At 41.5% G+C, this 26622-nt stretch overlaps 1 protein-coding gene across 7 annotated transcripts in view; it reads right to left on the bottom strand.

The window, feature by feature from the left end:
- Positions 1-23281, bottom strand: part of LOC124592964 (cryptochrome-1-like) — a 180257-nt gene extending 156976 nt beyond the window's left edge. For all 7 annotated transcript variants that reach the window (XR_006977770.1, XM_047131884.1, XM_047131888.1 and 4 more), the window contains exon 1: positions 22908-23281. Coding sequence is in view for 6 of the 7 variants with exons in the window: in XM_047131884.1 (XP_046987840.1) it covers positions 22908-23080 (173 nt within the window). In the remaining variant the exon portion in view is untranslated. The remainder of the gene's footprint in view (positions 1-22907) is intronic.
- Positions 23282-26622: the final 3341 nt, after the last annotated feature.

The following is a 26622-nucleotide window of genomic DNA, read 5'->3' as shown; positions in this document are numbered from 1 at the left end:
GAGCCATTTGAACCATTTTGAATAATGTTAAATTTGCTAATTTCACGAGCCATTTTCTCAATAACTACTCCATGCAACTTAAAGAAACTTTTGCAGCTTAATCATACATTCTTCGCATACCTTGTCATCAAGTTAGTTTGACGTTTCTATTCTAGGACTTAATACAGAATTTTTGCTGTTCGCATTTTTTATTACATTAAAATTCACATTTTAATAGAAACAACAAGTAAAATGAGGTAGCGCTGATAGTCTTTATCATCTTCTACCCTATCTGAATGCATCCTCTTCAGATCTTTCCTCGTTGAAAGCTTTTTGAGGATGTAGTTCAGCCTAGTCGACTGGTTCCTTTGTTCATTTATCCCATTCTTGCGTGGGTATTCCAACCAGTCTTCACTCCCAGCTCCTCTAAGAGCTTCCGTCTACCAGTATTACCGTACTTTAATGTGATAACAACATCATACACACCAAGCTTCAATGTATGGTAGCCTACAAATACATTTTAGGTACTCTTGTGCACACGACATTGTTCAATGCCTCAGTCAAATCTTGTGTTTTTCCTGTCCGACATTTCTTAAATAGATCTAGATTTGCGAAATCTCCAAAAGCTGGCTTTATAGCCAACATAACATGCAGAATTCTTGTGGATGAACTTATATGAAGTTCCCCCAAATGATTCAGCTGTTTTATAGACAACTGTTTGGAAAAAATGTAACACCAGCACCGACAGCCGTTATCAGAATGAAATTTATTCCACCGATTACGGACACAACACTACACAAATGATTATCATTGCAGACCTGCGACTGAGGAAATTCAGTAGGAGTAGCGCCACTACATTGCTGCAATCAGAGCTGCTATATGTCGTGGCATGGAATCAAAGAGCGACTGGATAGACATCTGGGGAATACTCTGCCACGCGGTTTGTACTCGCGTCTACAAATCAACTGTGGCTGCAGGAGGACCTGAATGAACAAGTTGCGGTCAACCATATCCCAGACATGTTCGATGGGCGTCACGTCAGGCGAACAGGCAGGCCATGAGAGCAGTGGCATCAAGCATTCTTTGAAGAAGGCTTGCACATTCATCGATACATGCGGCCGGTGTTTGCCCAGCTGAAATATGGCATACGGAACGGCCATCTGAAGGGGCAGTGCCTCGGGCTGTAAAACTTCCCTGATGTAGCGGAAGCTGTTTAGATCGCCCTCAAGGTGTAGAAGGGGATAATACGTGTTGTAGGCAATGGCGCCCCAAACCGTCACACTTGGCGGCTATACTGCTCAACAATACAGTCTACGCGATTGCGTTCAGCAGGGCGGGGTCGAACGCGTATGCGGCCATCACTGTGGGACAAGCTGATGCGCGCATTACATTTTGCCACTCAGCACGCCAGTGTCGGCGTTCACATGCTCATTGCAGTTTGCGGCATTGGTGGATTCTGGTTAACGGAAGCCGACGCAACGGCATGCAGCCACCAGTCCAGTCCTCAAAAGACGGCATCGAACCGTCGAAGCTGACATGTCCACACCTGTTGCACTGCTCCATCGCGCCTACAGTGCGGACAAAGTCCTGTCCGTTACGGCCAAGCGGACAATGGCGGTAATCTCGCGGTGTGGTCGCACTCTGGGGCGCCCGCAGGGGGGGGGGGGGGGGGGGGGCAGTGGGGGCAATTGCCCCTAGTGAGAATTCAATACCTGAACTTTGTGGCTCAGTTATGTATGATTTAAAATACCTGTAAAATTACCACTAAAATAACCGGAAAATATCGATAAAATTACGTAAAAATTATATAAAACATATGTAAACAGAATTAAAGGATGAACTAGAGCAATGAAAAACTTTGAAGGAGAATCGAACTAAAATTAAAAAATGATGATAAATTTAAAAATTGTGTGATTTTCTTTAATAAATATCGTTCGTTGAAGATGTGCAAAATTGTTATACATCCGTCTTACAGCTATTGCCTACGAAGTATCTTCATTTTTATTTCTACACCCACACGTGGTGGATATTAACAACAACAAGTGAGGCCACAATGGGAATAATCAGATGAACCAGCAGTTTATTGTTAACTTTTACAAATGCATTCTTGAGCAATATTTAAGCGTTTTTCCTGAAGGCACGTCCATTGTTCGTTCTTTACATAATAAAAGAATCAGTTGTGTCATAAAGGGACGTTAAACACAAACGTAAAAAAATGATATCTTCCTTGAAAAATAATCTACGATACAGTATCTATATGACGAAAAATACAAAATTAAAGATAAATATCTATAGCCGGAATATTCGAGGTTTTAGTAAATGTAAACAATGCATATCTGATACGGAAAGACCGTTTACATGTTAACCCGTAACTGGTACACCTATAAATTGTAACACATAAGGTACATCTGGGTCCTCGGGACCCACCCAAGTTTTGAGTATATTTTGGTAAAAAAAACACATTTAAATGAAATTTAAATATGAAACTTTTATTAATGTTTTGTTACTAATGTTTTAAAACCACATTCCTCATTTATGGTCATACCTTAAAGATGTTACAAAAAAGGACAATAAACTGCATAAAATACGAAATGTGAAAAATATACTTTTGGAAAGTCCTGCACATCAGTTACAAATAGTAAGATAGACAACTGAAACTTCACGTTTAAACACAAAATGTACTATGCTTCACAACAGTAAGCCAGAAGAAAAGTTCAAAATCAATATAAAAATTTCTGCAGGCACAACTTTTGGATAAATTTTAGTACATTTCTCAGCTAAATGACTATGTGATCTTTGAAAATAGCAGAAATTATGACAAAATATTAGGTTTCAATTATACAGCATCTTCACCAGTCCATTTCAGTTATTTCATTCATCCAGACTACCGAAACAGTTTGGACATAAAGCAGTGGAACATTCCAAACATAATGGTGTTCGACATCTGGCACACGCCCGGGATGCTTTCCTGTCTTTTTTAGATGGGCACACTGAGCATCTTTTCCTCTTCGATTTAGTAGCACCAGCTACCTGGGATGTTCCTGATGCCTTGGAGGGGGTCATGCCTAGAATATCACAAATGGAATTTCGGATATCTTTTCTCAAAAATGGAGAATCCAATCTTCTTTTCATACAATCACTTATGAGTTGTGTACCTAGTTCAATGAGGAATTCTCTGCGTGTCACATCATCAGTATCTTCTTTCCCATGGTACAAAACAAAAGCATTTACACCTGCTATATCTAGCATAGTGTAGAAGACTGCCATAGGCCACCGCCTTGTTCTTCTAGAAGTCGTGTAATTATGCGTCTTTTCGTCAAGTGCGTCAACTCCACCTTTTGTTTTATTGTAGTCATGGATTATTTCAGGCTTATTTTCCACCATACATTCTCCATGGTGCATTGTCGATATCAGGTTGACAACCTTGTTCTTTTTGGGGACGTGTGAAAGTATTGTTACAGAACCAGAGTATCCGTAGATTGAAGAAGACACATTTCTGCCCTTTGCTGTTGAAAAGCTTGGTGGTAGCTCAGCCTTGTTCTTTCTCATGGTGCCAATATAAGTCAAATTACAGTTCGACAACTCATTGACCAACTCCACACTTGAGAACCAGTTGTCCCCTGTCACATTTCTGTTACTTCCCTTGATTGGTTCAACCAACCGCATGACAACAGCTGTTGGTAAGAGGACACGGCGCGGGATGGCTACAGCTGATTTTCCCGAATATATCTCTGCATTCAAACAGTAGTGCATTTTGGCATCAGCTAGAATAAATATTTTTATACCGTATTTCCGTGGCTTGGATGGAATGTACATCCTAAATGGACATCTACCACGGAATCCTACAAGCATTTCGTCAACAGTGACGTACTCTCCGACTGAATAGTTTTCTTGACAAGCTTCTATCAATGAATTGAAGAGCCAAGAGATGTGGTACAGTTTATCTGTGAGTTTCCTTGCGTCACGGGTTGCTGCATCATCAAAACGAAGGCAACGTAATAAAAACAGCAAACGTTTCAAGGGCATAGTTGCCCTAAAAATTGGTCTACCAGTGCCGTTTGTAGCATATAAACCATTCAGATCTTCGTTGTTTGACTTGAAGGCTCCCCACAAATAACAAAGACCTATGACAGCTTTTATTTCAGTACTGTCTGTTAGATTTGAAAAAGAATTCTTTTTTGACTCAGGTGGCAATGACATAATCTTTTCATTGGTTCTGAGTACTACCTCTGCAATCATTTCTTTGCTGAAAAGTAGTTCCCAAAATGCTAGAGGGGTCTTTTCTGTTACCTGTCTAGCTGCATTACGTATGCCAGGAAAGTGAATTGGAGCAATGATGTTGGTTTGAGAGGTTCTTCCACGTATGCTGGGTGTTGTTGACCACTTGAATCTGTTTCTTCCATAGATATAATTAGTTCCAGATTGTTCGTTGTTACTGTCTCCATCATCACTTTCATCACTTCCAGTTTCATGTTCACTAATTTCATAGTCACTGTCGCTTCCACTTATGTCTTCAATATCACTGTCCAATGGTTCGTTCAGATTATCTGTAGTATCTTCCTCGCTCATTTTTCTGAAGCACTACACCGTAAATCCAAGATACCGGAAATAATGCCACGAAAAGAAAACTTTCACTAACGGTACACCTGGGTCCACGGGACCCGATCACCTTTATAGAAACAAAACTAACAAAGAAACGCCTGCAACAATGTTGTGGGCTGGTAGCCAGTTGATTGTTAGGAGAGTACAGGGAGAGGGAAGTCAGTGCTACCACACACATCACGGAGCTGGAAAAAAGAAATTTCGCTCGGGTCCCTGGGACCCAGGTGTACCAGTTACGGGTTAAAAACTCTGGGCATTACTAATAAGCTATAAGAAAATAAAGCGAATCTGCCGATCGACAAACTACTACATGTGTACGTGGTCCCATTAAGAATGGTACCCATGGTGAGAGTTCCATCTCGAAAATGCTCACTTACAGGGTACTAAAATGCCACCCTCTCTGTTCCCACCTCACTAGGTACAAACCTTTTCATAAACCTCAACTGGCAACACAATACAGTTGCACAACAAAACACACTCGGCAAAATTTTATTCTTTCAAATTTCAAATAATGGTTAACAATTGTCAGACGCTAATTTAAATTAGCGTATTGTATTATGTTCCTTTTCGTTTGCTGAAGAAGTGTTCGAGGGTACTGGGTGGCCACTAATATCGCTACTTGTCTGTAGAAGTAGGCAATATTCGTCATTGGAACCACTGTCAACGAACGTGATCTAGCAGGGTGTGGCGTGAGCTACCTTCATTTCCGGAATGTTCTAGATGAGTCTTGCTGTGTTCTAATAGGAACATATCGCATAAATATTTCCACATCCATCGCAAGAAACAATTATTAGTGGTAAGAAAACAATGTATTGGCAGAATACGGTTCAGAAACATAAAATCTGGGGAATATATATATATATATATATATGTAGGGTGTTACAAAAAGGTACGGCCAAACTTTCAGGAAACATTCCTCACACACAAATAAAGAAAAGATGTTATGTGGACATGTGTCCGGAAACGCTTAATTTCCATGTTAGAGCTCATTTTAGTTTCGTCCACCTACGCTCAATGGAACACGTTATCATGATTTCATACGGGATACTCTACCTCTTCTGCTTGAACATGCGCCTTTACAAGTACGAAACAACATGTGGTTCATGCGCGATGGAGCTCCTGCACATTTCAGTCGAAGTGTTCGTACGCTTCTAAACAACAGATACGGTGACCGATGGATTGGTAGAGGCGGACCAATTCTATGGCCTCCACGCTCTCCTGATCTCAACCCTCTTGACTTTCATTTATGGGGGCATTTGAAAGCTCTTGTCTACGCAACCCCGGTACCAAATGTAGAGACTCTTCGTGTTCGTATTGTGGACGGCTGTGATACAATACGCCATTCTCCAGGGCTGCATCAGCGCATCAGGGACTCCATGCGACGGAGGGTGGATGTATGTATCCTCGCTAACGGAGGACATTTTGAACATTTCCTGTAACAAAGTGTTTGAAGTCACGCTGGTACGTTCTGTTGCTGTGTGTTTTCATTCCATGATTAATGTCATTTGAAGCGAAGTAATAAAATGAGCTCTAACATGGAAAGTAAGCGTTTCCGGACACATGTCCACATAACATATTTTCTTTCTTTGTGTGTGAGGAATGTTTCCCGAAAGTTTGGCCGTACATTTTTGTAACACCCTATATATATATATATATATATATATATATATATATATATATGGTGAAAATGTTTTGCCCCTACTGACAAGGGAACCTCCCCATCGCACCCCCCTCAGATTCAGTTATAAGTTGGCACAGTGGATAGGTTTGAAAAACTAAATACAGATCAATCGAGAAAACAGGAAGAAGTTGTGTGGAACTATGAAAAAATAAGCAAAATATACAAACTGAGTAATCCATGTGCAAGATAGGCAACATCAAGAATAATGTGAGCTCAGGAGCGCCGTGGTCCTGTGGTTAGCGTGAGCAGCTGCGAAATGAAAGGTCATTGGTTCAAGTCTTCCCTGGGGTGAAAAGTTTACTTTCTATAATTTCGAAAAGTTATGATCTGTGCGTTCGTTCATTGACGTACCTGTTCACTGTAATAAGTTTAGTGTCTCAAAACCGTGCGATTAATAGACGAAAGGACGTGCCTCTGCAATGGGAACCGAAAACATTGGATCGCAAGGTCATGGGTCAACCGATTCCTCCACAGGAAAACACGTCTGATATATTCTATACGACACTGGTGACGGCATGTGGGTCACATGATAGGAATATGTTGTCGACCCACCTAACTTGTACACTTGGCGAATGGGTAAAAAGATTCTTCTACCTTGCCCGATTTAGGTTTTCTTGTGGATGTCATAATCACTCAAAAAAAGTGATGAAAACATAAGCGTTTGTCACATAAACTGAACATAAAACGGTAAACTTTTCACCCGACGGTAGGCTTGAACCAAGGACCTCTCGTTCCGTAGCTGCTCACGCTAACCACAGGACCACGGTACTCATGGGCTTACTCTATCCTTGTTGTTGCATATCATGCGCATGGACTACTCAGTTTATATATTTTGCTTGTTTTTTCATAGTTCCATACTTACTTCTTCATGTTTTCTCGATTGATCTGTGTTCAGTTTTTCAAGGCCTATCCACTGTGCCAACTTATAAGTAAATCTGAGGGGGGTCCGATGGGGAGGTTCCCTTGTGAGACAAAAACCTGCGGGCGCCCCTGGTCGCACTGTCATCCAGAACCGTCTCTGCGCCGTGTATGGCCTTCCTCTCTCCATTTTTCCCTATAGGCCTGGTGAAGCAGTACGCCCGGTACGAGCTGAAATGTCACGGAACGACAAATCCGCCTCCCGGGGCCCAATTATTCTGCCCGTTCAAACGCAGTCACATTCCGAACTTCCAACCTGTGTTGTCGGTGAGGCAAGAGTGGCACGTTGCGTTTCCACTGCGTACGACGGCTCCGTACCAACTAAGCGTTGCATAACACTAACCTGTCCGACCAGACAGAAGAGGGCGCTGCTGGGCCTATGTGCACACCACCTCTGTCAGTGAAACCACTGTTCAACACGTCCTCTTATCCCTGTGTTTTGGAGACCATTTCTTCTGAGTGTTTCACTTTTTACATACAGTAGTATATTTATACCTCTCGTCTAGACGAAGAGTGTGCACTGATTTGTCTTTCTTTTATGTAGAAACGTTGCCCACACAGCCTTTATCGTGCCATCTAAGTTATTTTCCGAGCTTGTTATGACTTCCGAGAGTTGACTGATGGAAATGTCTAGTAGACGACTCCTAATAGTCTTGTCATCAAACAGTGATGTCAACAACCCCTGCTCCTACATTATATCAAGGATATCGCATGCACAACGTAAACAAGAATCACAACTGTTATGCCAGTCCTACCAACATATGCAGAAAGGTTTCCACTAGAATTTAAATCATACTACCGAATTCTAGACCCTGTGATTCGTGATATATTTTTAACTGACCAATAGTTTATGCAATCTAAAAAATTTCCGATCAACAACTTACATTAAATTTACTTCTAGTCAGCCAAATTTAAGAAATAGTACGACAAATTCCAAACATTATTCCTGCTTCAAACCAAAGATTAAAATTTTTCAACAAACCATTAATAGTCCCCTTCAAGAAACGTAATTCATCCACGAAATAGGTGTCTTGCGAAACATTCGTTTCACAGAAGCTAGAGTCTGAGGCCCTTACCAAACTGGTGTAATGCAGTGGTGGTTTTGAAAATTACAACATTAGAAGGCATAGTAAATAACGAAATTTACCTTATAGAACGTATACAGTATAGTAGGTAGACTAGATGATTATATTTATAGGTGACTGCAGTGAGCATACAGGCCCGAAACTTGTTGTACCGCGCTCCCACCGTACAGACGTTTATATTCATAAAAAATGAAATAAAAAATAAAAAGTGATCCAAGTATGACGAGCCCTGATAATGGCACACGACTCCCTGAGCACTATGCGACTTAACTTCTGAGGTCATCAGTCGCCTAGAACTTAGAACTACTTAAACCTAACTAACCTAAGGGCATCACACACATCCATGCCCGAGGCAGGATGCGAACCTGCGACGGGAGCGGTCGTTCGGTTCCAGACTGTAGCGCCTAGAACCGCACGGCCACTCCGGCCGGCTATCAAGAACAACCTATACGATGTGGACTTGCTGGAACAATAGTCTATAACTGCGTAAGTAAAGGGAAGTCTCAAGGCACCAGAGATCTAAATTCAATGTAGACATAAAAAAAATTCGAATGTAGACAGCTAAAATGAGCTACTCGACACAGAATATACAAGTAGAAACTATTCAAATCATCCGCTGCAGTGGATTTGAAATCACGATGATATTCTCGTTCCTTTCGGCACAAAGGGTAGTTTTCTTTTTAATTCTTTAGTTCGTCCGGCATGTGCCACTTAGTTTCCTTTCCTTGAGCGTCCCACCAAAAGATAAACCTATGATTGTTTTACTGAATATGTGACGCAAGTTTATGACAACAATAATAGGTCGATATATCCCAGGTACGTTTCGTTGGTCCTGTGAATTCAAACGCCGTGCGCTAGCAGCAGATGGCCTGAGTATGTTTCCGGCAACAACTACTTCGGCCTTCCTACGTTTCTTACACAATCTTCAGTATGACTGTAAAATTAATTTGTGACCTGAACTGTCTGGAGAGATTAGTGCTATTTTCAACGACTCGTTATACTATTCCTATAGAGTTCACGTTAATGACAATTTAGTATATTTTGTAATTGTGAAGTGCAGTCATCACGTTGCGAAAAAGAAGCTAACTTCGATATTTTTTCAAAGAGCCAGGCATTAGAATGAAGTGTTACTTGTGTCGAGAGACAGACTCAATTAGAGGCGTCTCCACAACAAATATCAAGTAAATAATAGGCAGACCCACAATCATCTAGAAAAAAGAAAGAATAAAGAAAACCTGAAAACTATTCCAATGAAATTTTACGGAAAAATGTCCCAACAAATAGAAAAGTGTTTGAATAAATCTAAGGTTAGATGTGGTTTTCAAGTTAACAACACTCTGAAAGTCCGTGTAAAACATAGTTTGAGTAAAGACTCTGATAAATTTGACGGTTCTGGGGTTTACAAAATCATTTGTAGTAGTTGTGACAAATTTTACATCGGTCAAACTGGCCGCTCTTTTAAAATTTATATTCAGGGATCATTTGCAAGCACATAACAAAACTGCATTAGGAATGCATTTAGCAGAACCCGGCCACACTATAGCTAATATCGAGAGTTGTATGCGTATTTTACACCCAGCAGAGAAGGGTCGCGCTCTCGACTTATTGGAGATTTACAAAGCCAAAAAGCATGAGCCCACTAGAGTGCTCAACCCCGTACTTTGCTTTATTTGATAACATACTACGATAACCAAATAATGCCTCGCATATTTATACCTAGCGTTACTTGATGAGTTATGTTAAGAACAGTAGGCATTTGCCTTACATCCCTACATTTGTCGCTCTAATCCTGTAACTGATTATCTCCTACCTATTCATGGAATGTATAGCCAGACTATATAATTTTATTTATTGACAGCTTATATGTTGTTTAAACGTTTTCTGTGGGAGACATGTCACGACGTATGTAAAGGCCTCTAGTGGTTAAGTTCTTACGATCGTCGCGCGCCTACATAACATCCTAGCGGCCGACCCAACAGAGAGCGCTGACCATTGATCTGTCTCTTTTTCAGCTGTCATATAGACATTTTATCTTTCATATAGACATTTTATCTTTCATAAGCAATTTATAGGTTGCCACAGGCAATGTATTACGTATATTAATTGTTGACCGTAAATTCACCATAAAAAAAGGATCGGACCTATTCTCTTCATATATTACCTTTTAATAATTTTATGTGGGTAACTGCATTCATCTTTTAATGTATCACAATTGGTTTCTATGATAGTCATCAATTTCAATAAGTCTGCTACATGCATTTTACCAAATGTGTTTTAATCAGATTATGTTTTTTGCGTAAATGATGACTCCATCTAAGTAAGCCCACAATAGCGACATCTAGGGAGGATGTAGGCAAACAGATTTCTGGTTGCTACTGTACTTCAGTAGCCAGTTGCAATAATCACTATGTGGACGACGTGGCCTATTCTACACCTTATTGTACATCCATGTGACGATGCTGTGCTGATTATATTTATCTGTTTTGGCCTTAGGACTTGGTGTAAAAAAGGTACATTATACCTTATTTTATCTGTACATTTCCCTGGTTGTATGACAGTATATCGTCATTCATATTGCTGTTTTATGCTGAAAGACACACTGCTCACTAGATGTATATATTTATATGTTTTAGATCTGTGGGTGGTCATTACGGACTGAAACCGGTCATCGTCTAAAGAATTGATATTGTGATCAGAGACTCGAATAAAAAGCATTTGAAACATCAAAACATACTCGTACGTAATGACATTCAGTAATGAAAGTAACGAGTAACGAATACTTTTTAACGGATAGGTGTCTCGACATTACCAAATACGTAAGTTACAAAATTTAGTCGTTACTTTTTCATCACTAGTAATAACGTAACGTCCACAATAGCGACAATACTAGAAACGCACAAGAAGATACACAGGAGGGGAATTATAAAACACGCGTTGCTCTCTAGTTTTGCGAGATGCGTTTCCTTCGTCACGGCATTACGGCTAACGGGGTGACAACAGTTAGCAGGAACTGCAATTAACTTTTTCAAAAAGACGAAAAAGGTTGAAGTTCATTCAGACAGGAAAATAACAGGCGCGGCATTAGATGGACCATTGTACGCTGGTTGTCGGGGCATTCTCGATGGCGTACCGTAGGAACTTGTTACGAAAAAAAAAAAGACACGGCGTGCCGGGAGAGGTTACGTTTGATGCAGTAACCAGCGGCGGTGACGAGTCGCTGTCAGTCCAGCGGTCGCTAACCGAGGGCGGCCATTGCGTAACGCAAGCGCGCGAGGAACGTGATAGCCTGAAGTGTATCTGAGATGCACCCAGCTCCTGCGTCAGGCTCCGATGCACGATACAAGAGGAGGAAATGGTCACCCATTTAGCGTTTTGACTAGGGCCGGTTTAAAATAGCGTGAGACCCATAGTCAGTAACTATGAGGGCGTGGTGAAAAGAAATACCTCCGAATTTTTTCTATGAAAACTCTTGAAGCTTTTTAAATTAAACTTCATTAACATTATACCTATTCATGTCTTCATTTTTAGTTCCCAAAATAGTCATTCTGGCGAACAACGCATTCCTCCTACCGAGGTTCAAATGGTTCAAATGGCTCTGAGCACTATGGGACTCAACTGCTGAGGTCATTAGTCCCCTAGAACTTAGAACTAGTTAAACCTAACTAACCTAAGGACATCACAAACATCCATGCCCGAGGCAGGATTCGAACCTGCGACCGTAGCGGTCTTGCGGTTCCAGACTGCAGCGCCTTTAACCGCACGGCCACTTCGGCCGGCCTCCTACCGAGAGACCAGATTATTGATGCCATCACTGTAGAACGTTCTGACGGAGCCACGGCCAGCTCTACTTACACCGCCTCGTCACTGTCAAAGTGAAGTCCTCGAAGGTGTTCTTCAAGCTCTGAAAAGACATGTAAATCGGATGGGGGCAAGTCGGAACTGAGGTGCAGGAACTCTTCGAGGTGGTGCTTTCAGTTTCCTGCGGGTCTCTCAAGTACAGACATAGCTACGTTTTGCACTGTCACGTTACACAATTCGGAGTGTAGAGGCAGAGGATTGCAATTTGCGTCGGCGAAGCGGGACAGTCGACCGAGTAATAAGTATGACATGTAATACCTCAACCGAAAATTCGGACGCATTATTTTTTTAGCTCGCCCTCGCACTTTTTTAAATGTGTTATTTTACTTTCTTGTGCTATGTGAATATAACGTCCAATAACATTTTATTTCATTAATTTAAGCACCAATAGATGATGTGGTCCTTTGACCATAGATACATATAAATGCCGTCTCAGGAGGAGTAGCCAATATCTAGGAGTATTTCAACAAAGATAAAAAGTCAGGCGTGAGTTGCACAAGAAAACCTTTCATTGGTTCACTTTACCGGTTTCAACAGTTTAAACGGTCATCCTCAGAAGGCGCTACAGTCTGGAGCCACGCGACCGCTACGGTCGCAGGTTCGAATCCTGCCTCGGCCATGGATGTGTGTGATGTCCTTAGGTGAGTTAGGTTTAAGTAGCTCTAAGTTCTACGGGACTGATGACCTCAGAAGTTAAGTCCCATAGTGCTCAGAGCCATTTGAACCATCCTCAGAAGGCTCAAATCATTGGTAAGACAATAAGAATCGAGCGGTAGTGTCTTCTTATTTTTACGCTGACAACGGCCTTGCCGCAGTGGTAATACCGCTTCCCATCAGATCACCGAAGTTAAGCGCTGTCGGGCTGGTCTAGCACTTGGATCGGTGACCATCCGGTCTGCCGAGTGCTGTTGGCAAGCGGGGTGCCCTTGTGAGGAAAACTGAGGAGCTACTTCATTGAGAAGTAGTGGCTCCGGTCTCGTAAACTGACATAAGGCGGGGAGAGTGGTGTGTTGACGGCATGCCCCTCCACATCCGCATCCAGTGATGCCTGTCGGCTGAGGATGACACGGCGGCCGGCCTGTTCGGGTGGAATTTTAGTTTTCTATTTCGTCGTTGGCTTACCAATGATTTGAGCCTATTTCTCTTCTGAAGAAGATAATTAAAACTGTTGAAAGCAGTAAAGTGAACCAAACAAAGATTCTCCTCTGCAGCTGACGACTGACTTGTTATCTTTGTTGAAATATTCTGCAGCTGTTTCAGTAACAGCCATGACCAAAATCATAACTCAGGAATATGATGGGAACGATCATTCGAAGCAAAAAAGTCCAGTAAACATGAGCTCTAAGATGCTTACCTTAACAGGTATATAGTATCTTCGAACAAATCTCTTCTACTGGAAGCTCTTTGCTTTTCATATTTTGAGAGGAGCATTTAGAGTATGGACTAAAGCAACAAAAAATGTCCAGTAAACAAGGGTTTTCTGCATATGTCGTCCAATAGTTTGATACTATGATTAGGTAAAGACATTAACGTGTCATCATCAATAACAACTAAATTCAAACTCGAAGTGCTGAGCGAAAGGGGGAAACTCCGCAGATCGAATAAAAATAAAAATAAAAAGCGGAAGAAATTTAAACCGCTAAACTACTGTCAATTGCATTTAAGCCTGACTAGGGTTTAAGGCCGGTAACGTGAAATGTACAATATGCTAATCTTCCTGGTCTGTAAAGCCCTTAAAGACGGCAGCTTAAACAGGGTAGATTTGTGCTTGATATCTGTTCCACTGTTTAAAGGCGCAGCAAGTAACTCGGTTGGAGAGAGAGTAACCGCGAACTTATAGACTGATTTATCTCAATGTGAACTCATTTACAGAGACGTCGGGAAGCTTGTAAATCCAGATGATCGAATTGGGAGTTTAAACTCAAAAACTCTCAAACAGGAGCAAGGGGACTAGCACGTTTGTTCCCGAGGCTGACCTTCATCCCAAGAACACCGCTTACTTGGAAAAAAGTACAACATAGTCAATTATTTACGACTGAAATAAGTGAACCCCGAATGGAGACATGGCACACGACACAGGCAGAAGGCTTTTTGGCAGCAGTTTAAAGTTCAGGGCCGGCGCGGCAATGGAGCAACACAAAGAATTTTTACGAAAGGCTTATATATATATATATATATATATATATATATATATATATATATATATATATGGCATGAGTACATATTTCTTTAGCATATATTTTACTTCAATGTGACGCATTTCAACATGTTTCGGTCGATCTAAGGTCAGACGTAGTTGTACGTTCGACGTATACTTTTTGTCCTTCTTTGAATTGTAGTCGACACTGTAGTTCCTATGCACCAATAAGATCAATGAGGTGGCGACAAAAACACAAGAGGAAATAGCTTTCAATTAAAATTATGAAAGTTCATAAGAAAACCACACTCCTCAGCAGAGTTAGACATTCAGTCTGAAAACATTATCCGCGGTATGTTTCCTCTCAGGGGTCCTAGTAGGCTACGCAAGAGTACCGGAGTTCCTTTGTGGAGATTCGAAAGCGGTCTAGAGGTACTATCAGATCAAAGATGTGGGCCTTAAGCTTCCTTAGCGGGCGCAGTCACTACTCACTGACTTAAGTCCGTGTCAGGAAACTGATAAAAGAAAGCTGCATAGTTAATTAAAAACGTATTTCCCGACAGAATGCAAGAGACAGTGGAACAGCGTTCCTATTCTAGAGTGTCTTCAAAACGGATACAGGACTTGTTAAAATGCAGCTGACAAACCACTGGTGGTGTGATGAGAAATCTACCGTTTTAGGCCTTCGAATTTATGAAGGGAGGGCGGGCATTGCACAACGTAGTGAATCACTTAATACGGCCGTTCTGGATTTGGTACTGCAAGCGTTATAATTCTAATTATAATAACAGATCTGTCACATACCTACCTAAGTAAACGAAACTACAGTTTGGCGGTAAAATGTTTCCCTTTGTCCGTTAAACTACAAAAATAGTATTTGTTCTTTATCCCATGACACCTAATTACTCAGTGACGACCATTTTTGATCTTGCTCTCATCAATCAACATCAGTGGACTGTCGCTACTCTAGAAATGTCTTCGAAACTTCTTTATTTCAACACATCCCGCGCGCTACAGGTAAAATTACAATCTTTTACTTTGCTTCTCATCAAAGCGGTCAACGGCATCACGAAACACCGCGTGCAGTTTAGCTCACAGTCCCAAATACAGCATCGTAATCGTCAGCTGTCCCACTACTCACCGCTCCTGTCAGTCGTAAATCGGACGTGAATGAATTTGCTATCCCAGTACCTTTCTTGATAATACAGCAGGATAGTTGTGACGAAATGAAGAATAATGTAAACTACCTATTATAAAAGCACGTCCTTACGCCAGTCGCAATTCTACCCAACTTTCTGATTCTACTGATAATGACGGAAACATGTTTGTGTTGAGAGTTGAAGCTGCCTCTCGCAGAGCAATGGCGCCGCAAATTGTAAGTAGGAAATGCTTTGATACAACGATTTATTCATCGTAACAGATTCATCTTCAGATGGATACATTAATTGCTACATTAAACAATATGTTACTTACTGTCGTCCCTCGCCCATGGTTTCATAATAGCTAACATTCATGGAATTCTACAGTATGATTCAAAAATATTCAACCGATTTCGCAGTAATATATCTTATCCGTGAATGAAGACAGAAATTTGGGGTGAATTTTGACTCATGCATCGAAACTACAAGAGCTTACCAGGGCGCCAGTTCGTTACCCAAAGTGAGTCGGGTCGAGATGCCCACAACAAAAAGAGTTTTGCCTTTCCCGTTTCAACAGATGCAATTCAGTTACAGCTGTAAGACATGATTTTCGCTGAGATTGTCGCAGAACTCCTACAAGAGGAAGGCGCGAACGGATTTCGCACTGCAACGCTTTAGAATGTCTTCATCTACGTGCCCCTCCTTACAACTTTAGATGAACTGTGGCGGCGCATGGCAACAGCAATGGATGCAATAATTCCACACATCCTCGTAAAAGTATGGGGCGAATTTGGCAATGTTTGCTGTGCGTCAGGTAGGGGGCTCATTATATACTCTAAGATAAAAAAAAAAAAAGACGCACCGCTAAGGAATTATCGGAATGGGGTGGAAATCGGTACATATAGTGTACATATACAAACAAACGATTATAATTTCAGAAAAAAACTGGATGATTTATTTGAGCAAGAAACGCGTAGGTCCACCTCTGACCCCTATGCAAGCAGTTTTATGGTTTGGCTTCATTGATAGAGCTTCCAGAATGAGATTTTCACTCTGCAGCGGAGTGTACGCTGATATGAAACTTCCTGGCAGATTAAAACCGTGTGCCGGACCGAGACTCGAACTTCGGGACCTTTGCCCTTCGCGGGCAAGTGCTCTACCATCTGAGCTACCCAAGCACGACTCACGCCCCGTCCTCACAGCTTTACTTCGGCCAGAAGAGCTTCTGCGAAGTTTGGAAAGTAGGAGACGAGGTACTAGCGGAAGTAAAGCTGCGAGGACGGGGCGTGAGTCGTGCTTGGGTAGCTCAGATGGTAGAGCACCTGCCCGCGAAAGGCAAAGGTCCAGAGTTCGAGTCTCGGTGCGGCACACAGTTTTAATCTGCCAGGAAGTTTCATTGATAGAGTTGTTAGATGTCCTTCTGAGGATATCGTGCCAAATTCTGTCCAACTGCCGCGTTCGATCGTCAAAATCACGAGGTGGTTGGAGGGCTCTATCCATGGTGCTCCAAACGTTCTTAATCGAGGAGACATCCTGCGGCCTTGCTGGCCAAGGTATGGTTTGGAAAGCTCGAAGACAGGTAGTAGAAACACTTGCCACGTGCGGGGGGACATTATCTTGCTGAAATGTGGGCCCAGGATGGCTTGCCATGAAGGGCAACAAACTGGGGCGTAGAATATCGTCGAAGTACCGCTGTGCTGTAACGGTGCCGCGGATGATAACCGAAGGGCTCCTGCTATGAAAACAAATGGCACCAAAGACCATCACTCCTGGTTGTCGCGCTGTAGGGCGGCGACAATGAAGTTGGTACCCAATTGTTCTCCGGGGCGTCTCCAGACACGTCTTCGGCTAGAATCTCGCTGGACGGAGTAGAATTGTCTTCAGTGACGAGTTCCAACTGAGCTCCGATGACCAGTGAAGACCTGTCTGGAGACGCCCCAGACAGCGTGTTGGGATCCAACCTGAGTATCTTCCGCTATATGGCCCGACAACCATGAGTGACGGTCTGGAGTGCCATTTCTTTTCATAGTAGGACCCCTCTGGTTGTTATCCACGGCATCCTTACAGTGATAAGCTGACGATGTTAGCCATGGTTTGTCGCCCTTAATGGAAATCCATCCGGGGCTTATATTTCAGCAAGGTAGTGCCCGCCCGCACACGGTGCGAGTTTCTGCTGCTTGTCTTCGTGATTACCTGTTACCTTGGCCAGCACGGTCGCCGGATCACTCCCCAATTGAGAACCTTTGGAGCACTATGGGCAGGGCCTTCCAACAATGTCTGGATTTTGACACTTTAATGCACCAATGGGGCACAATTTGGCACGATATCCCTCAGAGGGCCATCCATCAATTCTATCAACGAATGGCAAGCCGAGTAACTGCTTGCATTAAGGGCCACAGGTGGGCCAACGCATTACTGACTCGCTGAATTTGTGAAGCTCTTTCTCTTGAATACATCGTCCAATTTTTCTCAAATTATAATTATTTGTTTATCTGTACATGTACGTCACTCTTCCAGATTCCATACCATTCGGCCAATTCCTTCGTGGTGCGTCTTTTTTGTTTTGTTTTAGAGTGTACATTTGTGAATGGTAACATAACTTTGGTCCTAAAAACAATGTACTCCAAGATTGTATGTACATGCATGAAAAATATGTGTGGCAGTTAAATAAAAACGAGGCAGGTACAAAAAAGCAGCTCTTCTTCCGAAGCAAACAGAGGGTCACGTACTGCCAAGATTGTTTCGAGTACGCTGCAGAAGTTTCACTAGGAAACCCTTACACTTCTTCTGTACAGTCCCGATCTCTCCTCACGCGATTTCCATATCTTGGAGCCATGAAGGAAGACAATCATAGCCGTTGATTCGCTTCGGACAAAAAGGTGCACGTCTGCGTAGAACCATGCTTCTCTCCATGAAGGCACTGAACGTCTTGTCTCATAGTCGTACAAATGTATCAACAATTAAGGCAATTCCTTTTGAAATAATAAACTGTTTACTTACTTTTTTTCTCTGTTTCGTTTTCATTGGACTGCCCCTTATATACAACCTCCTAAAACTGACTGGTGAGATGCAACTTAATAGTCCTATGAATAAGTTAAAGTTCACGCAAAGTTCTTCATTCATGGAGAAGATACAGTCTTGTGAAATCGGATGAACCTTTTGAAACAGCCTGCACATTCGCCACGGAAAAACGAATTGAGTGCACATTGGACAGGAGCATTTAGAATGCCAGATAAGATTACAATGTCGTCATCATCGAGCTTCCAATCGGTATGTCGTTCAATGCGAACCTTGATCTATATACTTAATACATCTACGGTACAGTCCGCAACAGTGATACATTTGTGTCATAACAGGTTTCCTAATTTCCCGCTGCAGACTGGAAATGAAAAAATGGCTATGCAAAATATTAATCCACTGATAAGAGAGGAAATGCGTAAGCTTAGGGACTGATGACCTCAGCAGTTTGGTCCCATAGGAACTTACCACCAAATGCTTTTTCCGTTAGACAGATAAATAAAAGTTCCACTACTGTCAACAGATAGTCCTCCTCAGATAGGACTTCTCATCCCTTGGTTGTTTTCTTCGCTGCTAAACCAAAAATTTAGCACAATGAGCTTGCGACAAAATTAGGGGTGCAAGTTCGCCATGAGATTACTCGGAAATTTTACGGTCAAGCTGTATTTGTTATTCCCTTGAGGAAAGATATCTACATCCCTATTTTGCAAATTACAGTGATGCGCACAGCAGAGGACACTTCATCGCTTATTAGGGTTGCTTCCCATTTCTGTCACGTCTGGAACGCGGGAAAAATGACGGCTCAAACGCCCTTGTTCGGAATGTAATTACTCTTAACTTGTTCTAGCTGTCTATACGGAAGCGATATGTAGGAGGGTTGTGCAATACTAGATTCCTCAGTTAATATTGCTACATTAAACGTTGTAAATGGTTTTCGCGCCTGCCAGTCCAGATTATTCAGCATTTCCGCGAGGCAAACAAACTTGTGACTACAGGACCTGATCTTGTTGCTCTACATTCAGTGTCTCCTGTTACTCTTATCTGTTATGGTTCTCACACATCTGAGCAATATTCTAGGACGAATCAAACAATTTCTTTTTAACAACCTCCTTTCTAGGCCGACTTCATTTTCACAGTTAATCTACCAGTGAGAAGAAATCACCTCCGTTACCTACAATTGAGCCTGTTGATAATATCCATTTACCCAGTCACAACAAATGACGAGTTGGAATCGCATGAAGCTGCTATGGCATTTAAATCATATGATGAGATCAGTTCGCAATGCGCCCTTCATCATATGAATGTTTGAAATTTAATTTTTTTTTCAGCAACTATCAACAGCATCGATATACTTGGGGAAATGCATGATACACACTGTGCTATCTCTCAATACATTTATTCACTACCGGTTTCCATCATCGACCATCTTCACAGTGGAAGAATACATGCTGTGACAACATCACGTGGCGTACATGCTATTTAACCAGGAACGTATATGCCATTGCCGATATGAAAACGTAAGGAAATTGGTATTTAACGCCATAATACAGGCTCAACGAAGCAGAAAACATCTTGAAAACATGAAAACAAATAAGACCAGTAAGAGCATAGCACCATTGTTGAGGCACAGTCATCAAGCCAACAATTGCCTATACTTTCCTGGTTAAACAGCAGGTATGCCATGTGAACATGACACAAAGGGTCTTTTTCCACTGTGAAGATGGTCCATGAACGAAATCGGAAATGAGTGAACGTATTGTAAGACAGCACAGTGTGTATCACGCAGTTTGCAATTCAATTTCTAACTAAAAGATGGCTCCTAAATGTACTCTGAAACGAAGCACAGCCATGTGTGCCACTGGTAGCTGATCTTAGTAAACAAACAACAAGCCGGTGAGATTAATTCGTGGTGATGAAGAGGAGGGGGGTTTACAGAAGCTTGATGATATTATTTTCAGCAGCGATAAGGAGGTGATTTGTATATCAGTGGTTCAGATTCTGAAGACCTGCAAGCAGTAGTTTACAGTGTCTTTCGACATCATTAAGGAGTGGATGGCATATGTAGACCTCCAAGACCAGATGACAGATCCCTTTCCAAACGTGCGACGCACGATGAAGGGGTGTAGAAAGATGATATGTGTATTTTCAACTGCTTGTTTGTGTATCATAAGTTAAGTGGAAAGAAAAAAACCTGCTATGATAACCTAGGTGACGATATTTTCGTTTGTATATCACTTCCGCTATTTTTCTTGTAGATGAACGTGACCTGCGATTTCTTCCAACCACTGGGTGCAGTTTTCTGGTAGGAGAGATCTACAGTATATTATGGCTAAGAATGAGGGTAGCCCAGCTGTAAATTTTGTCTAGCCATTTGTATCTCAATCTCACAATTACTACCACTCAAATTTGAAGTGATGCAAGAATTAAACTGAGGCGATACTCCTACATCATCCTTTGAAAGGGAACACTTGAAAACGGAATATTCTTTCTACACATTTCCGTTTCTGTGTCATCATTGGATCAGGACCCTAACTCTGCTGCCACTAGCACTTTTGATATATTACCAGAATTTATAAGCGTTTTGTGGGGTAGCCTTTCGAGAAGATATTGCTACTGTCACAGAAAGTTTCGTTTATTGTCCCTCTGACAGCCAACACGCCTTATTTGGGGTCCCTCTATGGACTTGCATTTTGTTTTGTACCTACTGTGCAGCAGCCGCTGTTTCTTTAGAGTTTCTTTACAGACACCACCAGCGTCCCTCACATTATGAACTTATCTACTAGGTACGTACACATCTAGTGCTTGATCAACTATCCTAAAATGAGCTACAATACCTCTGGAGGCACCTGTCCAGTGCTCAATGTTTCAAATTCCTCAGTGAAATATGAAACTACTGGCTTTTTATGTAGTTCACTTAACATGTACAATTACTATTTGTTGCAGTTGCCCTTTGTTCTTCGATAATATTTTTTGCTACATCTGCCTCAGAGACAAATCTACCAGTCTCAATGCGGACATAGTAAAAGAGGTAAGGTCTGTTTGTTGTCATTAAGATCCAACAAATTTCCGTCATGAGTGGACTTCGCGAAATTTTTACTTTTCTGTGAACAGCTAAAAATGCAAATTCTTATTCCTGAAATTTCGTTTCTTCTACACACGAGTCCTATGATATTTGTTCCGCCAGTAAAGATCTGATATTCCCCTACAATGTCTTGAATCCTGTCATTTCTCACGTATTGAATTCTGTCATTTATCATGAGGAGTCGTATGCCAACGAGAAGCATTTATGGAGGCACATCGACATACACAATAATCGCCAACAACACTTTCAATTTTCTAAACAACCACTGCGCAGTAAAATGTTCACCAAGATCACAGGCGGAAAGCATTTCATAGATGAAACAATTTACCACACTTGAGAGAAATATTACACGTCTGTGACAACAACCACTGCGCAGTAAAATGTTCATAAAGACCACAGGCTCACAGGCGGAAAGCATTTCGTAGATGAAACAATTTACCATATTTGAGAGAAATATTACATGTCTGTGACAAATAAACACCTAAGGGAGATGGTAATTACTAGAATTAAAAGCCCACGCTCGTTCTGTAAACCTTTTCCCACTGAAAGCTTCATACTATTGCCCCACCCTTTCGAGTGCGATATTATATACACAATAACAAAAATATCTGCTGAGTAACAGCGGTATTACTATTGTGACACTAGGCGTGATGGTATCTTTCTTAGGATGACTCTTGTGCTGCAACAATGACAAATGATGCTGCGTTACCTGGCCTAGCTCCCCACCTAGCCCCTCCCTCGCGCTGTAGCGGACGCAAACATTAAACGGTGGGCGACTCGAGGTGATGACTAATCTCTACGGAGCGCCATTACTGAAATAAATTTTGAACACGAAGAAGTGACAGCCAACTGATAGGTGTCAACAGGACACCGTAAAAGGTACTTCGTACTTATTATTACTTCCGGTATCCACTTACTGATCTGACAACAACTATTCGGTCGCTTTAACACTGAATGAATCCATTTCAACGACTGTTTCTAGTGATACACTACCAAAAAAAAAAAAAAAAAAAAAATGTTGGTGGGTAAACAACTACAATATTACGCACATCCTTTCAAACACAATTGCGTTTCTGAGCACAGACTTTCACTTCTTGTAATGGAATACACTAACGAAGGTCAAACCATCCAGCTTGAGTACTGGCGAACAACACACTTGCAAGGAAAATACACTGAGAAAAACCAACGGTTATCGCCAGTTACGTCACAAGAGAAGAAATGTTTATTACAGATTCACCATACGTATGTAAACTTAAATCTAGCATTGACACAGCTACAGCGAGGGAGAGAACTGAACAAAGCGTTACTGCATAAAATACAAATCAGACAAACAAACAGAAGGCAAAAAGAGTTTATAAAAGGGAGCATCTTAAGAACATGAAAATTAACTGTTGATGTCAGCACTCACCTCCACTTGTTAATGCCGACATTAGATGAACCCGCGAACCAAGGGTCCAGGATGAAAATACACCGAAATGTCGTCGCACCTATGAGTCCCGCACGCAGACTAGGGTTGTCATGTAGACGAAGTCCCCTTCTGAACCAATGCACAGTGTGTTCCTGAGTGGTTTTCGCACACATAGTTGATTTATCCCGGACACTGATTCACTGGATGCGAAGCGAAGCTCATCTTGGCATTCTTCACGAACGGCGGGCAGTTGTCGACGCTGCGTTTGCTCTAACAAAAGTAGTGACGCGGGTCAGGGACACAGCTGCTCGCTGCCAAACGTTGAACACTTCTTGAAACGTACGCGGTGGGCGCCCAGTGGCGGGCGAAGTCAGCACGCTGCGTGCAACGTGACATTGTACGTCAGCCGCTTCGCTATTGGAGCCAGTGGTCACGTGGTACGAGAAGTCACGTTGAGCTCGGCGTGGCCATCGACTGCGCGAGGCGGCGGAGGTGGGGGAGAAGCGAGCGACGTGTGTTGCGAAGGTGTTTACCGCAGCCGTTAAAAATACGGAAACGGCACGTTTTGGCAGCGTCGCTCCTTCGATCTGTCGGCAGCGGCATCCGGTTAAACAAAAGAGAGCGCTGTCGCTCGTTGGTGATGCTGTTGTCTCGCAGATATCTCTCTACGCCATTTCGAAAGATCAAGATGTATATCAAGGATCATCATTTCACTTAATGACACGAAATATACGCAGAGGAATAAATAATTTATGCGACCAGATTGTTGCCGCCTCGTTAAATCTGATGCTCTCCATAGAAGATGTGGTTACGAAACGTTCTTTCCTGGACCGAAGAAAAAGCCTGAACCTCTGACCTTTCTGCTGCTGCCCGGGAATTAACACAAGGCTACGACAACAAGGTGAAATTTCTTAGCTTTCGAAGAGAGCTGAAACGTGGTTAACAGAACTCTTTGACTCGCAAGTTAACGGAAAATTGTTTTTTTGGAGTCTTGGCGATTTTTGCATGAGAGTCAAATATTTCTAGTTGTGCGATACATATAATTTTTGCGGATCCTCATGTATATGCGTATAGTGTGATGAAGCAAAATCTTTTCAACTCAGGAATCGGTTCGGTAGAGTTTTCTAGCGGACATAGTTCGTGGTTTTCTCGCCTCTTTGCCTGATTTTGTGCGCAAGTATACACATTTTTATAGATATTTATTAAGAATCATTACGACTTTTGAGAAGGGCGACCAATCCAATGCATAAGAAACACTAGGTTATCAAATTTACGAAAACTTTATTCACGTCTGAAAAATATCCATTTTAAGTCTGTGAATGGTGTAGCATGATTCAGTCAGAGATCAACTAGATTCAAATGTAAGAAAACGAAAAAAAACATTCAAAGCCAATCCTGTGTGATTTTCAAATTGATCTTGTGGCGAATTCCAGGTAAGCGCAGAAGATCATGATTGGGGGAGTGTAGGCTTGATGTCACCTAAATATAAACTAGATTTATCCTACCCAAGAAAATAAGAAAAGGACTAAAAATGCCTTGATACGACGTGGCGTAATTGGAGCTTAGTGTGAAAATACGGACTGACTCACGGAAAACCGGCCCCAAGTACTAGACTAATCATTGTCGTCCACCAATTGTCAACTATTGTTTCGAAGCTGTTGCGACGACCCAGTGTTGCCTGTCAGATTTTTTAAGAACGAACTCTGGCTTCTTTTTAATAGCGTTTAGCTGGCAAATGAGTGATTCGGCTGGGGTCCGAAAGTATGGCTTTCTTCACCATCATTTGTTTTCTTTTCTAGCTTTTTTTTCTTGACAACAGAGAAGCATTGAAATTAGGGTGCCCATACGTCCCGATTAATCGGGATTGTCCCGTTATTTGGCGCTCAAAAATTTGTCCCGACATTTTTTTTTTTTTTTTAAAGAAGCAATTTGTCCCGATTTTCAAGGATTATTTTCACACATTTACAAAGTGGTTAAAATATTCTCTGAGTGTTGATTTTATAAACTATCAATTGAAACTGATATTCCGTACGTTGGAACACCCTGATAATGACACTTAACCACTACAATGGTTGCGTACTCTTATTTTCTTTGCTTTTGCTTGCCATTGTTGTCAGCACTCAGTGTCAGTATCGTGCTAGCACGTCGTGGCGATGCCGAAACGAAAATCAATGTTTTCGGAAGAGCTTCAGAGGAACAGAAAAACGTAGCTGCAGCATAAGGAACCCTGTCATTCCGTGTTGTTAAACACCACCAAAGCTATCGTTCTAATGACTGCAGTGTTCAACTAAACAAAAAAATATTTTCCTGATTCTAAGATTGCAGGAAAATGTTTCTTGTGGAAGAACAGAGTGTGAAGCAATTATCAACAATGTTATAGCTCCTAAATGTGGCGAAATGAAAAGGGCATTCTAGTAAATGAAAGCCTCTTATTTGATGAAATACTTAATATACAGTCATTTGTAAAACAACAAGTTGAAACAGACAGTGAACAATGGAATCAGTTGATGGCACATAAAAAATGGTGTAGGTTTTCCAGAACTTGCCAGTGTAATGAACAGTTCAGAGAATCGCTTAATATAGCGCAGTACTTCTTTTCACTCCCTGCCCACAATGCAAATGTTGAAAGAGTTTTCAGCTTACTATCGTCACAGTTGACAGAGGAATAGATTTACGTTGAGGAGCGTTAAGTGTATTTTACTGACCTGTTTAAACTCCAGTAAATACAGTTGCACTGACTTCTATTCATACCTATTAGGCAAACCTGAGTTGCTGAATGAAATTTCATCTTCGAAGAAATATGATTGCAGTGTGGAATCCACAAAACCATAAATTCTTTGTGTTCACTTAGAACTTTTTTTTAGTGATTGGTACTGTGTGTCTTTCTACATTCTATGTTATAAATGTTACATTTCTTAATAAGTAAATTTCTGAAAACTTGAAATGTACTTGTTTCCAGTCTTCCCATTCTTTGTTTGGTTTTGTACACACACACACACACACACACACACACACACACACACACACATACAAATATCAGTGAAGGCTATATTTGCAGAGGAAGAAGAAATTTTAGCATTAAAAGTGATATTTAACGAGAAATAAAAATTGTCCCACTTTTTGGCCTAGAAAATGTATGAAAGTCCCACTTTTGTCCGAATAAAATATGGTCACCCTAATTGAAATCCATGTTGATTAAAGGAAAATTTTTTGAATTGAACTAATATTTCAAAACTTATTTCAGTATCACATGAAAATGTTTTATTAGATCGAATTAAAAAGCACAAAAACGCAAACTAAAGCTATGTTGGCGTGTGTACTGGGCTCGTCAGCATACACATGGAAGACCGAAAACGTAATTACGAACAAGTAACATCTGAGAGCCTTACTGGAAACGCTGTTGTAACACAGTTGACGTCAGCAAAGTATCGCAACCTCACAATAATGAAGGAAGCTGTTCGAAGCAAACCAGATTTTGAGTTATGCAGGATGAATCACAATTCACAGTTGTAATAAACTCTGTGTCGGCATCGGTCACAGAATTGGGAGAGGAGCACCGAGCTTCTGTTCGGTGCAGTAGTTTGCTAAGTGTACGAAATAATTTAACGTTACAGTGCATATGTTCCGAAGTTTGTCCTGTAAGTACCTAAAAAAAACATTGTTTATGTTCTTGTTGTGAGAAAAAGAAAGTTATGCGAAACAAACTGACATGAAG

The sequence above is a fragment of the Schistocerca americana genome, chromosome 2 (genome assembly GCF_021461395.2).
Source record: "Schistocerca americana isolate TAMUIC-IGC-003095 chromosome 2, iqSchAmer2.1, whole genome shotgun sequence".
Classification (NCBI taxonomy): domain Eukaryota; kingdom Metazoa; phylum Arthropoda; class Insecta; order Orthoptera; family Acrididae; genus Schistocerca; species Schistocerca americana.
Note: the sequence above shows the minus strand (reverse complement) of the source record. Positions and strands in the feature narration are given on the sequence as shown.